Genomic DNA, 17,815 nt, shown 5'->3' on the forward strand with positions numbered 1-17,815 from the left:
AAATATCGATATAGATACATTACATAATTGTTTATACAATATCAATACACGATTCTACACCATTCATACAATATCAATACATTACATACCTCTTTATACAATAACGATACACGTCTAAATAATATTTATACAATATTAATACGCGCTTGTACACCATTTATACAATGTCGCTACGTTACACAACTATTTATACAATATCGATACACATTTATACAATATCAATATTTACATATACATTACACTATTTGTACATCATATATACATGTTTATACATTATTTATACAATATCAATATATTACATATACGCTACATAACTTTTTATGCAATATCGATACCTTACATATACATTACATAACTATTCGTGCATCATATATACATGTTTATACACCATTTATACAATATTGATACATGAAAAAAATTATACGAAAAAAGTATTAAAAAAATATTTTTTTAATAAAGAAAACTGCAGCAACAAAAAAACAACCAATGAAGTTTTTTTTTTTTAAACAACTGTTGCAAAAGGAAAAGTGAAAAGTACAAAAATGGCCTAATGATTATTTTGATAAAAAAAACTTGGTTAGTTTTGTCCTACGTTTTTATATATAATTGTAATTTTTCCTTTTAAAAAAGGAGAAAAATACTCTCTCTGTCCTAAATTAATAGGCACGAATATTTTTTTGAAGGTAGATATATATATGTTTCTCAAAATATTTCGAATTGTTAATTATTATGACTTATGGAACTTTTACATAGTTTTTAAATATTTAAGTTCTGTTTCAAAAAACTTAGATTATATGTCCGAATTCTCGATCATGTTGTAAATTTGGATAGAGGAAGTAATCTTTTACAACGAATAACAATACACAAATAAAATAATTTTGAGACTTTCATTTCATGTAAATTACTCAAATCTTTTTAGTTTACTGATAATAAAAAAAAGAAATAAGTATAACAAAAGTGCAAACTCAAAACTAGGAAAAACCAAAAAGACGAAAAGCTAAAGTTCATATACATTTCTTATAAACTTCTCTTTCTTGATCCTCCCTCCCCGCCTGTGTAGGTGGGGCTGGCAGCTGCGTGCTAGTACTCTTATTTAAACCCCCAAAGGTTAGTTCTTTGCATGTGTTTTTATGAAAGTAGTTTTTTTTTCTTCCATTTATCATCTTTTTCTTCTATCCCCTTTAGACGAAAAAAATGACAGAAATTGAGAAAGTTAATAATGAAACAAAGAAGCTAAGCAAGAGCTATTTTGATGTACTTGGGATATGCTGTACATCAGAAGTTGCTTTAGTTGAGAAAATTCTCAACAATCTTGAAGGGGTCAAGGAGGTTTCAGTGATTGTCACAACCAAGACAGTCATTGTGCATCATGATTCTCTCCTCATTTCTCAGCAGCAAATTGGTAAGATACATATAGTTACTACTATTCGGTCTGTTTCTATCTTATAGTTACTACTATTCGGTCTCTTTCAATTTATGTCACTTACTTTCTTTGTAGTCGGTTTCAGAACAAAAGAGTGATACTTTATACATTTAGTACTAGCTATTTAATTTTAAGATTTATCTACATGACATGTTCAAATTTATAACATCCAAAGGGTTCTAATATATCATACACATCTTTAGTTCAAGACGATAATATTTAAAAATTTCTATTACTTTCTTAAACTTCATGCTTAGTCAAATAAACACATATATAATGAAATGGAAGGTATGATATTCACTATTTCCTCTCCTCCATTTTCTTTCAATTTATTCCCGAAAAAAATAATGAAACAATATAAACTTTATACACAACATTTTGTGGTGAATGGAATAAATTTTTAGATACGTAAATGACAACATATTTAGTATCAAAAAATTCAAAAGCAATTGTTTTTTGCTTAAATTTCCTGCCCATTCAGGTCATATAAAATGAAAAAAAAGTAGGAGTACCGTTCTTCATCTTTTCTTCAGTGACATAATTTTTTAAAAATAATTTGAGAAATAAATGAAGTGATGTTTTCTTTTAAGGAATCACTAAAAAGGAACGAGGAGAAAAGAAAGCAGAAACGGTTTTCATTTATTCATGTGATGTTTGCTGGTACTGTTCTTTTGGTTGGTTGGCATTTTGTTGAATATGGCATAATTATTACTCAGTATATTAATAGATTGTGTAGTTAAGAAGGAAAAAGAAAAGTATGAACTATTATTCTTTCATTTAATTTAATGGTTAGCCTTTTAAGTGAGCTAATTTTTACTTTTTTGTCTTTAGAATTTGAATTTATGTCTAGCAGATTATATGTTCTTTAAGAATGTAATATAGCTTTTGCAAAAAAAATATATATATAACTTTAAAAATATTATTGTGAAAATATAAATTTATATTCTCTAGAAAAATTATTTATTCTGCTGAACAAAAATTAAAGATAATCCCAACGTAGGGACAAAATGCAAATGACCTTTTTTTCTTTAGTAAAACCGGAACATGCATATATTCTCATTCGGGAAAAAAGGAAGACGTTGTGTTGAGCGAATTCAAGAGCTTGTTAGGTAACTATTTTTTCGGTCATAATTTATGTTACACTCTTTTTTAATTGTCCCCTCCAATTTTATTTTATTTTTTAAAAAAAAACTCAGTAAGGGTAGAGAAAATAAAGAAGGGGACTATGAGGTGCGAAATGAATCTCATCAAAAAAATAAAAATTTATCTACGATCAATCACCTAAGCGATTAACATTTTCCCCCACAATTTTTTCCCCGATATGTAGTGACAATTACTTTTAAATTTCATATTTTACCTATAGTAAAATAATAATCCCAAAGAACAATTTCAAACTTGTTTTATATCATAATTTTAAAATTCTTGTCTTTTCTTCTGGACTCCGTATCCAATTAAACTCCTATACATAAATTGGAATGGAGGAGGTATTAAAAATAGTGAGTGACGTTTTGTCCCCACAAATTACATATTTGTGGCAAGAAAGTTAAGTTTCTATTTGTTAATAATTTGGTGGTGGAAGCTTGTATTGAACTATCAAAGAAAATATTTTGACTCATGTGTCGCTTTGCAGCTTCTTTGTGTGAAGAGTAACTGTAGGAACGTACAAAGTAATTGTATTTTGGCATAATACATAAATATGCCCTTTAACTTGATATTAAATCATCACATTTATGACCTTCAATTTTGAATGTGTATAAGTAGGCACTTAAATTTATATAAAGTTGAACAAATAGACACACACGTCCTATGTGATATAATACACATAGGACGTCATGTTGACATAATACACATAGGACTCCATGTGGGAAAAGAATTGGCCACGTAGAATGCCACATAAGACGTGTGTCTACTTGTTCAACTTTATATAAGTTTAAATGTCTACTTGTGCACACCCAAAATTGGAGGTTATAGATGTCATCGAAAGTCAAGTTAAAGAACATTTTTATGTATTTTGCCTTGTATTTTACTTGTTTTTGTTTCTTCTCCTCCTTCATTAATTAAGTAATATTTTTTTAAAAAACATTTTACATGCATCTTTTTCGACTGCTTTTAATCTTCATTGTTGGGATTTTCCTTTTAATTTTCTTTTCGAGATTAATTTTATTCGAGAAAATACTCGACAAAATAGGGTTACCAAAACACCATAACATATAGTTCAATGGCAAGAGTTGGAGCTTTTCCCACACAAAATATATTTCCACACAATATATGTGTTTTTTCATTACTCTTCCTTTCCCGTTCTCCCAAATTCAAATCTTAAATATTATATTAAAAAAATGTAATAAGGAAAAGATAAAAATAAATAATGGAGACACATTTATTTCTTGCGACATTGGAGCTTTTCCCACACAACATATATTTCCACGCAATATATGTGTTTTTTTCCATTACACTTTCTTTCCCATTCTCCCAAGTTCAAATCTTAAAAATTATATTAAAAAAATGTAATAAGAAAAAAATTAAATAAATAATAGTGAGTGGGACCTTTTTCATATATATATATATATATATATATTGGTGAAACCCTTGAATCAATATGAATAATACACTTCAGTTTAAAACATACACATTGTATATGTATACTGCCTAATACATGTAAATATTTCGGGTCGAGCAGCTAAATGTATAACTACCCCCTTTGTTAAATGACCAACAACAGAAGGCAATCCTTCACGGCAAGTTTGGTTTGACAATTTTTAAATAGAGGTCTAACATTTTATAACAATAAAATTGCACTGATACACAATATTCTTTACATTATATTGTCAGTATATATAAAGTAAATTTTTTATTTTTGACCAGCAATAATTGTAGCATATATAGTCGCTATAAAAATTAATTAAAATTAGCTATGAACTTCTTCTGAGATGTGTCACTAAATAGCTCATAGCTAATGATTTTTTTGATAATTCATCGTTAATTAATAGCTAAACAGGATTAATGACATATTCTTTTGTTTAGGTATAAAATTTTCTGTCGCTGATTTTTATTTTCTTAGTTGTGTAATCTATGCATAACTTCCATTATATTGATTTGATAATATATCTTTAATTTTAGTAATAATTGTGAATTTTTTTGTTATGTGTGTGGATGTAGTTAAAGCATTGAATCAAGCAGGACTAGAGGCAAGTATAAGAGTAAATGGAGAGAAAAACTACCAAAAGAAATGGCCAAGTCCATTTGCAATTGGTAGTGGAATCTTGCTTGCTCTATCATTTTTGAAATATTTTTTTGCACCTCTCCAATGGTTAGCACTTGGTGCCGTTGCTGTTGGAATTCCTCCTATTATTTTTAGGGGTGCAGCTGCTGCCCGCAACCTCACACTTGATATCAACATTCTTGTCTTAATCGCAGGTACATTTGCTAAACACACACACAGTTTACTATGGAATACTTGAATTTGATTTCGTCCTAGAATTAATAGGAAGGGGAGCCTTAAAGCAATAAAGCGACAGTAAAATTGTCTCTGTGACCTATAGATCATGAATTTGAACTGTGAAATTAGTTGCCGATGATTTTATCAGCCTATTACTCTTTCTGAATCTTGTGTAAACATGGAATGCTTCATGAAGTAGGCTGTCATGAATTGATACATGGTCCAACTCTATTGTGATTGAGATTGGTCTCTAGCTTTAATTTATTATATTGGATATTTCTTTACTTGTGGTGGTAGAATCTCGATTCTTGATATTGCTTTGTGATTCATTATATCATTAAAAGCATGCACCATAGGCAAATAGATATTGTACAATTATAGTGCATCTTTAACTAATCCTCAAGATTGGATTCGGAGGGATGATTCTTGGCGGTTTTATATGCTAATATGTATCGGACCACCCTAGGGTCTTTCAATGATGAAAGCATAAAAATTAATTATGGGATGATCGATTGTAGACTATGTATTAAATTATGTTCAAGTGATCTAGTTCTCTAATCCTATTTTTTTTCCTTTTTCTTTTATTCCTCCTGAGCTCCTATCCTTTTTTGCTCTCATCTTTAATCCTATCATACTAAAAATATGCATTTTCTCAACAACTTTTCCCATTGAAATCTCCTAAGAAGTTTGGGATTAATTATATTTTTTCTATTTTAGGCTAATGGTAAGCTAATGCAACCTTTAATTTCACTTTTTACCCAAACATGCAACATGCCTACATTTATAGAGCTAGTGTAAAAAAGAAAACCACATTAAAATGGAGGGCTTTTAAAATAAACGACCACTCCAATCAAAATAATTACATTCATTAATTAAATATTAAGACAATTTATATTAATTATGTGCAAAATCTGGATATTATATATTTAACATATATATTTGTTAAGTTTTCTTTTGACGTGCGCAGAAATTCCTAAATGAATGCAAAAGGTAAGATTAGATGTGATTGGAAAAAGAAAAGAGGAGAATTAGAATCCCACAAGATTTTGTCTACTATGGAAAACAACAAAATTGCTTGTGTAACACTAGCAATATTGTCCACAAATTGGTTTCCCAGGTGTAAAGCACCAAAAAAGGAGCCCACTTCAGTAATATGTAAATGTGTAACGCTTCTCTTTTTTTCCTCAAATAATTGCAAAGAAAATGACTTTAATTTGTTGCAACCCTTTCTTGCTCTTTTATAGAAGGTGACTTGACAGATACACATTGTCTCGTCATATTATAAGTAGTAACGGTTAGGTTGTATAAATTGAATTTAAGTCATGCATGCCTTAACAATTTTAAATTTTTAGTCTCCTCAGTGCATAAAATTTAAATAAATTTTTGGCAAAGTATATTTTTTAAAGATTTTACCTGAAGATTAATTTTGCTTGAACTAACAAGTAAACATAAAAAGTTTGTTGATTTGCTAATTCAAAAAGTGACGAAGTCTCAAGAAATGGAGCAAACTCAAATTAACTTATGTAATAAAGTCAATCCACTAAAGTCTGGAGTAGCGATGATGGGAGTGAAATAGTCTTTTTGGGAATAGAGGGGCTTGAAAAAGCATTTAAAGATTCAATCAATATTGCCTATTTCTCCATTTAATGTAATATCCTCCATTTTTCTAATGAGGTAAAAATAACAGAAAATAAAAGAAAATTTGTTCATATATAACTCCAAATTTCAGTCGGTATAGGAGGGGAAAAAACAATAGAAAGCTAACTTGCAGTTATGAGTCCAGTTGTTATAGGTCAAATAATGCAGTTACTTACTAGATATATTGAAAATTAGAAATGGTGAAAAGCACGAAGTGGCTTTTCCTTAGGCACTCCAAAAAGTATCAAGAGAAGATTCCTTGTAGGAGAAAACGTCACTGAAACTGTTATTAACTTGTATCTTTTTGACAAATTGCTAAGAACCTTGTTGCTTTACCAACTTTAGATTGGCACCAAGGGGTCATCACAGAAAACAAAAATATCAAATCAAATCGAAGAAACAAAATAACTAATATTTTTTTGGTTGATTTTGTTTTAGTTCTTAATTTCTAAAATCGACAACATTTGATTTGACTCTGATTTCAAGCAAAAACTAACTGAGAAAATTTGAACCAAATCGACTATAAAATTACCTATTGAAAAATTATAACTGCACATATAATCAATAGCCAAAAATCTTTTAAAAAAAAATAAAAAAAATTGAAACCTTTTTACAAGGGTGTAATGTTAAAACAAAGGGCAGCCTGATGTAATAAAGTTCTCGTGCAGGTCCTGGGAATTATTGGACCACAGGGGTCTATTTTACACAGCTTTACCTCGCATGGGTGTAAGGTTAGAAAGCTAGAAATGTTTGTTAAACTGACTATTACTACAACTTGTTTTGTGATGTGCAGTTGCTGGATCAATTGTTTTGCGTGATTATTGGGAAGCTGCTACTATTGTGTTCTTATTCACTATTGCAGAATGGCTAGAGTCAAGGGCAAGTCACAAGGTCGGTGAATTCTTGTCCCTGTTTAATTTCCTCGTACAAGAAAATACAGAAATGTGGAGATGTATCTTTGACATTATATCCAAGGGTTGCAGTAATGAAGAATTACACGAGTTGCCCTTCAACTTTGGACCGGCCCCAACTTACATATACAACTGAAAGATTAAATAGAACAAACTTGTAAAGTAAATAAACAAGAAACACAACACGTTTATTGTGGAAATTCCTTGCTCAAGGGAGAGAAACCACGACCCACGACATAGAATTTTCAACAGCTTCACTAGATTCAAGCAACTTGAATACAGATTCCATGACTTCAAGGATTAACCTCTCAACCCTTCTTTCATTTGTATTAACTCTATTACAATGAATCCAATGCAATAACTCTATTGCCTCCACTAACTCATCTAACTCTATCTAAAACAATAATCAAGCTAACTCTAGCTTTTTTGTGAACTAACTCTAAACGACACCTTTGGAACAGAACTGAAAATCAAAGTACTTACTAATAAAGTATAACGATTACACACACAAAAAAAAGACTTAAATACAACAAGAACTTGAGACAAACTATTGAGCTGAGCAGGTCCCTGCTGTAGAGGAGGCTTTGAATATGAGAGCTTCAAGAGATTAACATGTTGCGAGAATATGGAAGCTTAGGTTTTCTTGTTGTAACATGAGCATATATAAGAGACAAGAAAATCTAGGATGATTCTGACTGGTTGGGACAAAAGCGTGTTGCAGCCTTCCCACCAACTTACTACCAGAAGCATATTATTTCCAGCTGTAGCGCCGACCAATGATAGTGACGTGAATGCGATCAACCTAGTCTCTAAGTAGTTGCAGCTTTGTCATCAAACAATCTTCAGGAACCAGTTCCCAATAGTTAGTCAATCATCAAAACTAAGGACTTAACAATTTACCCCTTTTTGATGATGACAAACCCCTACTTAATCTTAAGCACTCACACTCTGTTCCCCCTATCGTTGATACCATCCCCATGAGTTCCCCCTGCCGTTGCACCTAGTATTTGACATTCCCCTTGAGTGTGAGGACCTAGTCCTAATCAAAACAAACACAAGACCAAAAACGACCATACACTGTACCTCATCTTCCTTCTTTGGGCATCATCGAAGTGATGAAACAGTAAACCAAGCAAAGGTAAGCACACATGTTGATACATAACCACTGAGGCTACATTGACATGAGTAATAAAAATAAAAATAAAAGACAAGAGATATGATAACACCAAACAAAAGTCATTCATTGATCAACCAAATAACATCATACATCAATTTAAAAATAATAACATTAAAAAAATAAATATAGGCAATGCCATAGAAAGACATAGCCCCACCTTCCATTGTCCTTGAAAGGCTTTACAATGAACCATAAAACAGTTGTGGTTGGCTTCTGTTCTTTTTCCTCAATGACATTACGCATTGGAAAGGACTAAAATGCAGCTACCACATAGAGCATACATGGATTATATTTCACTTTGAAATTAATTTACTTCACAGCTCTGTTTGAATTATAAAAAGATTAGGTATATTATATAGGCATTTCGTCCCTTGGTCCTAAGAAGCATAAGCATAAGTTTATGTGATCTTATAATTTAGCAATGCTATTCATTAGGTGAAAACTACTAAGGACTATTTATTGTAACTATGCTAAGAAATGGACGTTGCCAATGAATGTTGCCATTATTTCATTTACTGATATTCTGGATGGATAAAGCATTCTGACAAAATAAAACCTTCATGGTTATGTAGGCTACTGCTGTTATGTCATCACTGGTCAATATAGTTCCTCCTACTGCAGTTTTAGCTGAAAGCGGAGAAGTAGTAAATGTCGATCAAGTCAAATTGAATAGCATTCTTGCTGTGAAAGCTGGTGAAACTATACCAATTGATGGAATTGTAGTGATAGGGGAATGTGATGTGGACGAGAAGACTTTGACAGGCGAGTCATTTCCAGTTACTAAGCAAAAAGATTCGAGGGTCTGGGCAGGAACTACAAATCTAAATAGTAAGATAGTAGTCCTTCTTACTTCATTTTTAAGTTCTGGAACTTCAAGTAATTTTTTGTTAATTGAATTTGCTCCTCTCTTCAGGTTATATCAGTGTTAAGACTACAGCTCTGGCTGAAGATTGTGCCGTGGCTAGGATGGCGAAGCTTGTAGAAGATGCTCAGAACAAGAAGTCAAAAACTCAAAGATACGTTGACAAATGTGCTAAATATTACACACCAGGTTAGAATTGTACCACATCATGTCATGAAGCTTATGTACTACGTGAACTCGTGTTCTGCCTTATTAATCACTTCATTGTTCGCTACCTTTCTAATATGGGATTTGCCATTGTCTAAGTTATGAGAAGAACCCCTTTCTTCGACTGCTATATTGCTCTTTCCTTTAAACTACTTACTTCAAATACTTTTCCTATTATCTAAACAGGTCTAATTTCAACTGGTGATTTTTTGCAGCAATTGTGGTTATAGCTGCTTGTTTGACAATAGTTCCTGCTGCATTAAGGCTTCACAATCGAAAAGAATGGTATCGCGTGTCTTTGGTCGCTCTAGTGAGTGCATGTCCATGTGCACTTGTGCTATCTACACCAGTTGCCATGAGTTGTGCACTTTCAAAGGCAGCAATATCAGGTCTTCTGTTCAAAGGAGCAGAGTACCTTGAGACTCTTGCTAAAATAAAAATCATGGCTTTTGACAAAACTGGGACAATAACTCGAGGAGAGTTTGCGGTGACTGAGTTCAGGTCTCTCATTGATGACCTTAGCCTCAGTACACTTCTTTACTGGTAAGGTTTCACTCATACATGTTAGTTTATGTTTTCAAGAATCCAAAATCTTAAAAACTGATCATTGAAGTAATTGACCAATTTTCCTGAAGAAAGATGACAGGTATGAATTAAATTTACATTTTCCTTGACGTGATGGTGGACAAAAATTTGTATAAAGCTACTGAAAGTTGTACTCGACTTTCTGATTCTCTCTGCTCTTTAGAGAAGAAGATAATGGTGCTTCACCAAAAAATAAAGAAGCTCAGGTTATTAGGATTTATCCTATTTCAGTTGGACAATGTAAACAAGCATTAAGTAATTAGCATTTCTACGGCTCAGTAGAGTGACAACGTGTTCTTAAGTTATTGATAGTAATATAACAAGATTAGTAACAACTTTTTTCTTAACATCGTTAATAGTGATAAAAAAAGATTGATCTGTGACATATATTCATAGAAGATGAAACTAGGCATGTCCCATTCTCATATTGAAGTATCTGAAATGGCTCTATGTGGTTCACACTATAGTCAAAGTAGCATGGTTAGATACAAAACTTTGGTATTTGATGTTTGAGGAACTTCGATGGAACTTTTGGATCTATTATATTTGGGTCATATGAATAAGATAATCATACTTGATGTATGGTAAAGTTCCTCAAATATCCTTGATGCTGGTGAGCAAAAACACATAGCAAGCTGAATAGAAGTCTTTTCGTTTTTATGGTAAAATCTTTTTCGTAGCATACACTGAATTCTCTAGTGAATGTTTCTAGGGTTTCAAGCATTGAGAGCAAGTCAGGTCATCCGATGGCAGCTGCTCTGGTTGACTATGCACAATCAAATTCCGTTGAGCCAAGGCCTGATAGAGTGGAGCAGTTTCAAATTTTTCCTGGGGAAGGGATTCATGGAAGAATTGATGGAATGGAAATCTATGTAGGGAATAGGAAAATTTCTTCAAGAGCTGGATGTACCACGGGTAAATGGCTGAATCTTCTTTTTCTGCTTATAATCATCATAGAGATAGAACACACGGATTGTAGCAGAGAAATGAAACCTTTCAAAACTATGGAGTGATAAATATGTGATTTGATCTAGTTGATTTTGCGGATATCCATGACCTGTTTAGTACTAATGAGGTGGATGCTTGAAATTTCAGTGCCAGAAATAGAAGGTGACAGTTTACAAGGGAAGTCTGTCGGATATGTATTTTTGGGATCCTCTCCAGCTGGACTTTTCAGTCTTTCTGATGTTTGTCGAACTGGCGTAAAAGATGCAATGAGAGAACTGAAGCAGATGGGTATAAAAACTGTGATGCTCACAGGCGATTGTTATGCAGCTGCCAACCATGTCCAGGATCAGGTATATTCAAAATTATACAACACGTTTAAATGATTATTGCAACCATTGGATTATTTTGTCTTTAAGATTTTTCGCTGAACTCTTGTTGCTTCCTTTTTCTATCCTCAGCATAAGTTAACGTATTACCCTAGTCAGAATATATACTAAGACAGTGTGGTGAATATGAAGCCTATGGACAATGTGGTGAATATGAAGCCTATATAAAAGTTAATGGTTAAATTGGATTAACCAAGTTATCATCACAACTAATGTAAGAAACGCTTTATCATTCTCCAAAATTTGAACAAATGTCTTACTTACAATGATAATTCTTCACATATGAAAGCTACATCTGATGTAGGTGACACGGTTGATATTTCGCATAGAGTTGAGATTTGCTTGATAAGCTGAATTCTGAGAATTTGAATGTTCTTCTATTTTATACAAATTACCTAAGTCAAAATACTTTTGCAGTTGGGTGAAGCTTTGGATGAGTTTCAAGCAGAACTCTTACCAGAGGACAAGGTGACAATCATTAAGGGATTTCAGAAGGAAGCTCCAACAGCCATGATAGGTGACGGCCTCAATGATGCTCCTGCATTAGCAACATCTGACATTGGTATCTCAATGGGAATCTCAGGGTCAGCGCTTGCTAAAGAAACAGGACATGTTATACTAATGACAAATGACATTGGAAGGATACCGAAAGCTGCACGTCTTGCTAGAAGAGTTCGAAGGAAAGTAATTGAGAATATGTTGATATCAATCAGTGCAAAGGTTGCCATAGTTGCATTGGCAATAGCAGGTCATCCATTGGTTTGGGCTGCTGTCCTTGCAGATGCTGGGACATGCTTGTTAGTTATTTTGAACAGCATGCTACTTCTAAGAGGAGCTACACGTAGACATCGGAAAAACTGTTGTAAATCTTCTACTGCTTCAATTGCTCACTGCCACAAAAACAAAGCTTCTTGTTGCAAGTCGGAAAAGGGTCCTCAACTATGTTTCTCTGACATTGAGTCACAAGATAAATGTGGAAAGAAATCATGCTTGTCCGAGGTGTGTGTTCCAAGATGTCAACCTGTCTCCTCAGGATCAAAGTCATGTAGAAATAATCAGTCCTCAGACTCAATTCAAAATACTGGTCTTCATTCTCATCCGCATCCTCATTGCTGCTCATCCAAGATGTCTGTTACACCATGCCAGTCTGCAGTTTCAGAATCAAAGTCATGTGGAAGTAAAAGTTGCTCAGACTCCATTCACAAGAGTTGTTGTCATTCTTTGACAAACTCACATATATATTCTTCACAGATGTCTTCTCCACGATGTCATTCTGCCACTTCAAGCTCCAAATCATGTGTAAGTACCAAGAGCTCCAACATCACTGAGAAAAATTGTTGTCGATCTCACGAAATTCCTCAAACATGCTCTACCAAGATGTCTTCTCCTGGATGCCAGTCTGCAATTTCTGGTCCTAAATCATGTGGAAATAGCAAGTGTTCAGATTCGAGAGACAATAATAGCTGCCTTTCACATCCCAATCATCAAACATGCACGTCCAAGGTATGTGCTCAACCAAGCCCATCTGCAACTTCAAGCACCAGGACATGTGGAAATACGAAGTGCTTGGACACCAGTAGCAAGAATTCTTGTCATTTACATGCTAACTCTGAACAGTACTCTTCAAAGATGTCTGGTCCAACATGCCAAAATGTTAATTCAGGTATGGCTTGAGTCTACTTATTCCTTCCCATTCCCCCTTAAACTGAAAAATGGGATACAAGGTGTTATTTGGTCTTCTATGTTCTAATATAATGGATGGTTAGACCTGAAATCGGGTAGTCTATATTTGTTAACTAGTTTTTGGGAACGTGGGTTGCATGTTTTCTACCTCATCACTATTATAAAATTTCTATACATTTAAAAATCAGAGTTACAAAATATGAAATGCTGAAATTAACAGTACTAATTTTAACGTTTACATTTTATTCGTTAAATAAAATTCATACAAGCGGCATTTGCCATCAATCAAACAAGAAATTAAGATAATACTGTCTCTAACGGCATGAATATGTCAATGAATACCTGCTTGAAAAATTAGCAAATGCATGTAATTGCCTTTAACACGATTAATAAAGACATGAAGAAGAAATATATTGTAAAACCCAAGCATTCGAAGGAGGATTCAATTATTTAAACTGGGAAAAATGTTCCTCTATACTCGGTTAAACTCTCATAATTTAAAGGTATTTACCAAAACTGAAACTTCAAATTTTTTATCTCATAATTTCTAAAATGCAAGGAGGCAATAGTTAATTACATAACAACACAAGAATCATGCAATCGGCCTTGACGATAATGTACTTTGGACTCCAAATTGGGCTAAGCATGAAAACTCTATGCAAAACCAAGATGAAGATATGCTCTATAAGTAATAAAGAGCTAACAAACTAATGACAGAATCAATTAAGAAATTACACTTCTATGTGTACTATAAATTAAAAGAACATAAAAGTATTAGTAGAGGAGATAATACTTCGTTATTTTTACTTGTTCTTCCTTCCTCTTAACAACAAGAAGAACAACATACCCAATGTATTTCCACAATGTGGGCTCTGGAGTTAAAGTATACGCAGCCCATATCATTCCCCCATATGAAGTAGAGAGGCTGTTTCTGATAGACTACCGACTCATGACAGATAACAATATAACAAACAAAAAATATAAAAGCAAACAATAAAAAGAGATATCACACCGCTAGATAATAAAGAAAACAAGACACCCACGAGCTAATACTATAAAATGAAAATACAAAATTATAGATACCACCAAAATACCACGAACAAGAGACTACAAGAAATTAAGGGCACAGATACAAACAAAACACTCTTCCCTACTATTACAAATGTACTCCTACCTACTAAACCCTCTACCCTAATCCGTATCTTCCACACCTTCCCATCAAGAGTCATTTTCTTCGTAAGATGTAACTGCTCCATGTCATGCCTAATCACCTCCCTCAAATATTTCTTTGGCCTACCTCTATCCCGCGTAAAACCATCCATAGTCAACCTCTCACACCTCCATACTAGACCATCCGTGCCCCTGCTGATATTACATGCCCGAACCATCACAATCTTACTTCCCACATCTTGTTCTCCACTGAAGCCACTCCTACCTTTACCTTCTCCTAAACAATCTCATTTCTAACCCTATCTTTCCTAATAAGTTCATGCATCCATCGCAACATCCTCATCTCTGCCACCTTCAACTTTTGAATGTGGGATTTCCTAACTGGCCAACACTCCGCTCCATATAACATAGCCGGTCGAACTACTATTTTGTAGAACTTAACTTTAAGCTTAATTAGAAGACACCATCTTATAACACAAGACTTCTGAAGTGAGCCTCTATTTCAATCACCTTGCACCAATACGGTGCGTGACATCATCGTCAGTCTCACCATTCCCCTAGATCATAGAATCAAGATACTTGAAACTATTCCTCTTTTGAATGACCTAAAAATTCAACTTCATGCGATAAATCACTAAACTTACATTTCAAGTACTCCATATTGATCTGCTCAGTCTTTGTTCTTTTCAAACAGTTTGTAATGCAAAAATTCTTCCCATAAATGTTAATAATAATTACAAGCACCCAAATTTAGAGATTTTGTTGGCTTGCCATCGTTTAGCAACTATGAACACCTAGGGGTGGAGGACCAATTGTTCATGTTCCTTACATCTTTCTAGTAATTTAAAATTTTCTAGTTATAGCATATTTCTGAAAATGAAAAAGTTAAAAAGTGACTTTTGAGTAGTTTTTTTTTTCAAACTTTTTGACTTCACACTCCCCACTTTTAGTATTTAATATGATTATTATTTACTATTTAATATTTAATTAGTTGGTGTTTTATACTTTCTTTCTCCATCTTTAGGTGTTCATGTTACTTAAAATACATATCAATAATATTTGTTCAATTAGAAAAATCAATAAATGATTTATCTTTTTTTAACCCATTTATCATTTCTATTAAATACTATTTATCACTCAGTGCATTTTCTAAGACATTAAATTATCATTTTCAAAAGGTAATATAGTAAAATTGCTCTTATTATTTATTATTTCTTAATATATGTGCCAAGTCAGTAGTGGACAAGTAAAATATGGAGGGATGGAGTAATATTTTTATTTAGTGTAAGGTAAAACAGTAATCAATCTTTTTAACTTTGTGGATTCCTATTTAAGTATAAAATATGATGATGTGATAATATGATATGCCAACTTTGAGCAGATAGGCTTTCACAGCTTCTTCTTCATACTGCATTCAGAAAAGAAAAGCCAAATTTTTATTCATGAGAACAAACAAATTAAAAGTTTTCTTGAAGCATATGGTGCAAAAATGAGAATTATTTGTTGATAACCGTTGAGATTATCAGGTTCGAGATCATGCGGAAATAATAAGTGCCTAGACTCTGCAACTGAGCACGGTGTTCATTCACTTAATGATCCACTCTATGAGGAAAAGATTTTGGAGAAGAAAATCTTGGATTTAGTCCGAGCAGATTTGGAATCAAATCATGATGTTATTCATGGCTGCTCTGGCGAGGAACGTGATCATCATCCAGATTTAGACAAGGCATATGACAGTTGTGCATTACAAGAATGTTGTTATTCTGTTCAAGGAAATATAACTGACGTATCAGAAACTGGAATGCAGGAAACTGCTCATTGTTATAGCACCAATCATCAATGCCAAGCTGTAGTTTCAGGTACGCACTACATCCTATGATAAAATGTGCTGCAAATGTCTAGCTTCTCGAAAATAATAATGGACAGTGTGCTACTCATCATCCCATAGGCTCTGGACAGCCTCTTCGGCCCTCGTCCATATGAAAGATAAAGCAGCTAACTAGCTTGATATTGAGGTGTAGTTAATTGATATATGCCACGACTACAAAAAAACAAGTTTATTAAATTTGAGATTTTCAGGTTCGGTGACCTGCAGAAATAATAAAAGCCTGGACTCTCTCGACAACCATGGATGTCATTCACATGCTCATCCACCCCACAAGGAGAAGGACGTGGAGGAACCACATCATTCTGTTGGTCATGGCTGTTCGGACAAGGGACATGATCACTCACATCCAGAGAAGGCATATGACAATTGTGGACCACAAGATTGCTGTTTTCCAGTTCAGGGCCATGGCATTGAAATATCCAAAAGTGGAAGTCAAGAAACTGCTCATTTTGACAGCATTAAACAGAGCATGGTCATCTCCAGCAGCTGCAAACATACTCCAAAAGATCAGGTAGCTCACTGTGGATTTCACTCGAGAACTACCCCTACTGATGAAGAACTAGCCAAGCTGGTTAGAAGATGTTGCAAGTACAGATCATGCCACGATGTCCATTCTGGATGCAGAAAGCATGCTGCAAAATGTGGTCCAGCCGTCCGATCAACCATCAATATCTTACGGGACAACCACCACCATCATCATCATCTCGACTGCAGCCGTCGTATGGTTTGTTTGCCATTGGAGAAGAGACACATTGGTGGATGCTGTGAGAGCTTCAGAAAAGAATGTTGCCCCAAGAACAATCATTTGGCATCTAGTTTTGGTGGAGGTTTATCAGAAATTGTCATAGAGTAAGATGCAATCTGAAGTGTAAATATGTTGCAACTTTTCTATCTATTTTATCTCAAAGAAGCTGAGCTGCTATTTTGTATGAACGTAGCTATTACAACGGATTGTATATTAATCCTAAGAACGGTTTGTGTATTATTGTATTCTCTCAAAGTTGGGAACATCAATGCATTTGTATGAAAAAATCAGCTCATGTTGAAGGTCAACTATACTTATTTATGCACATTTAAATTCGTCAATCCTATACGATTATGTTATTCTACAAGACCTAAATAAATTACTTTTAACTTATCTCCTATGTATGAAACAAGTTACCTAATGTGTATCAACAAGCAGTAAAGCAAAAGGTAAAAACACAATATTTTTACATGGAAAATACCTAACTCATAAAAGGTGTAAAAAACCACAACCTAAACCTCTACACGATTTATTCCGAACTTCATTAAATCACAATGAACATTTCAACAAAAGATTACAAACCTATGTAACCTAAGGAATTATAAACTAATTCCTAAACAACTCACACACCCCCAAGGTATGTGATCTCAAGTCTTCGAGTTTCTCCCAACTTAAGGACAATGATCCTCAATCAGTTTATACTTCACTGAACTAAGATTACATCAACATTACAACTCGATAACCAACTCCTAGCAC

General features: G+C 33.6%; 1 protein-coding gene across 1 annotated transcript; it reads left to right on the top strand.

Moving 5' to 3' along the window:
- Positions 1–978: 978 nt before the first annotated feature.
- Positions 979–17,367, top strand: LOC107854209 (cadmium/zinc-transporting ATPase HMA3). The gene is made up of 11 exons (XM_047393620.1): positions 979–1,402; positions 4,580–4,837; positions 7,291–7,388; positions 9,158–9,413; positions 9,499–9,636; positions 9,870–10,197; positions 10,952–11,154; positions 11,335–11,537; positions 11,991–13,236; positions 15,953–16,285; positions 16,506–17,367. Exons 1-11 carry the CDS (start codon positions 1,195–1,197, stop codon positions 17,165–17,167), a joined length of 3,933 nt encoding a protein of 1,310 aa, XP_047249576.1. The 5' UTR covers positions 979–1,194; the 3' UTR covers positions 17,168–17,367.
- The last annotated feature ends 448 nt before the right edge of the window (positions 17,368–17,815 follow it).

This window comes from Capsicum annuum, chromosome 7 (genome assembly GCF_002878395.1).
Source record: "Capsicum annuum cultivar UCD-10X-F1 chromosome 7, UCD10Xv1.1, whole genome shotgun sequence".
Taxonomy (NCBI): Eukaryota; Viridiplantae; Streptophyta; class Magnoliopsida; order Solanales; family Solanaceae; genus Capsicum; species Capsicum annuum.

What these genes read in the sequence shown, in the direction of transcription:
- LOC107854209 (XM_047393620.1), top strand. Translation starts at nt 1,195, where the DNA reads ATGACAGAAATTGAGAAAGTTAATAATGAAACAAAGAAGCTAAGCAAG. An exon ending in CATTTCTCAGCAGCAAATTG is followed by an intron (nt 1,403 to 4,579) that starts GTAAGATACATA and finishes GTGTGGATGTAG; the next exon opens with TTAAAGCATTGAATCAAGCA. An exon ending in ATGCCAAGCTGTAGTTTCAG is followed by an intron (nt 16,286 to 16,505) that starts GTACGCACTACA and finishes TGAGATTTTCAG; the next exon opens with GTTCGGTGACCTGCAGAAAT.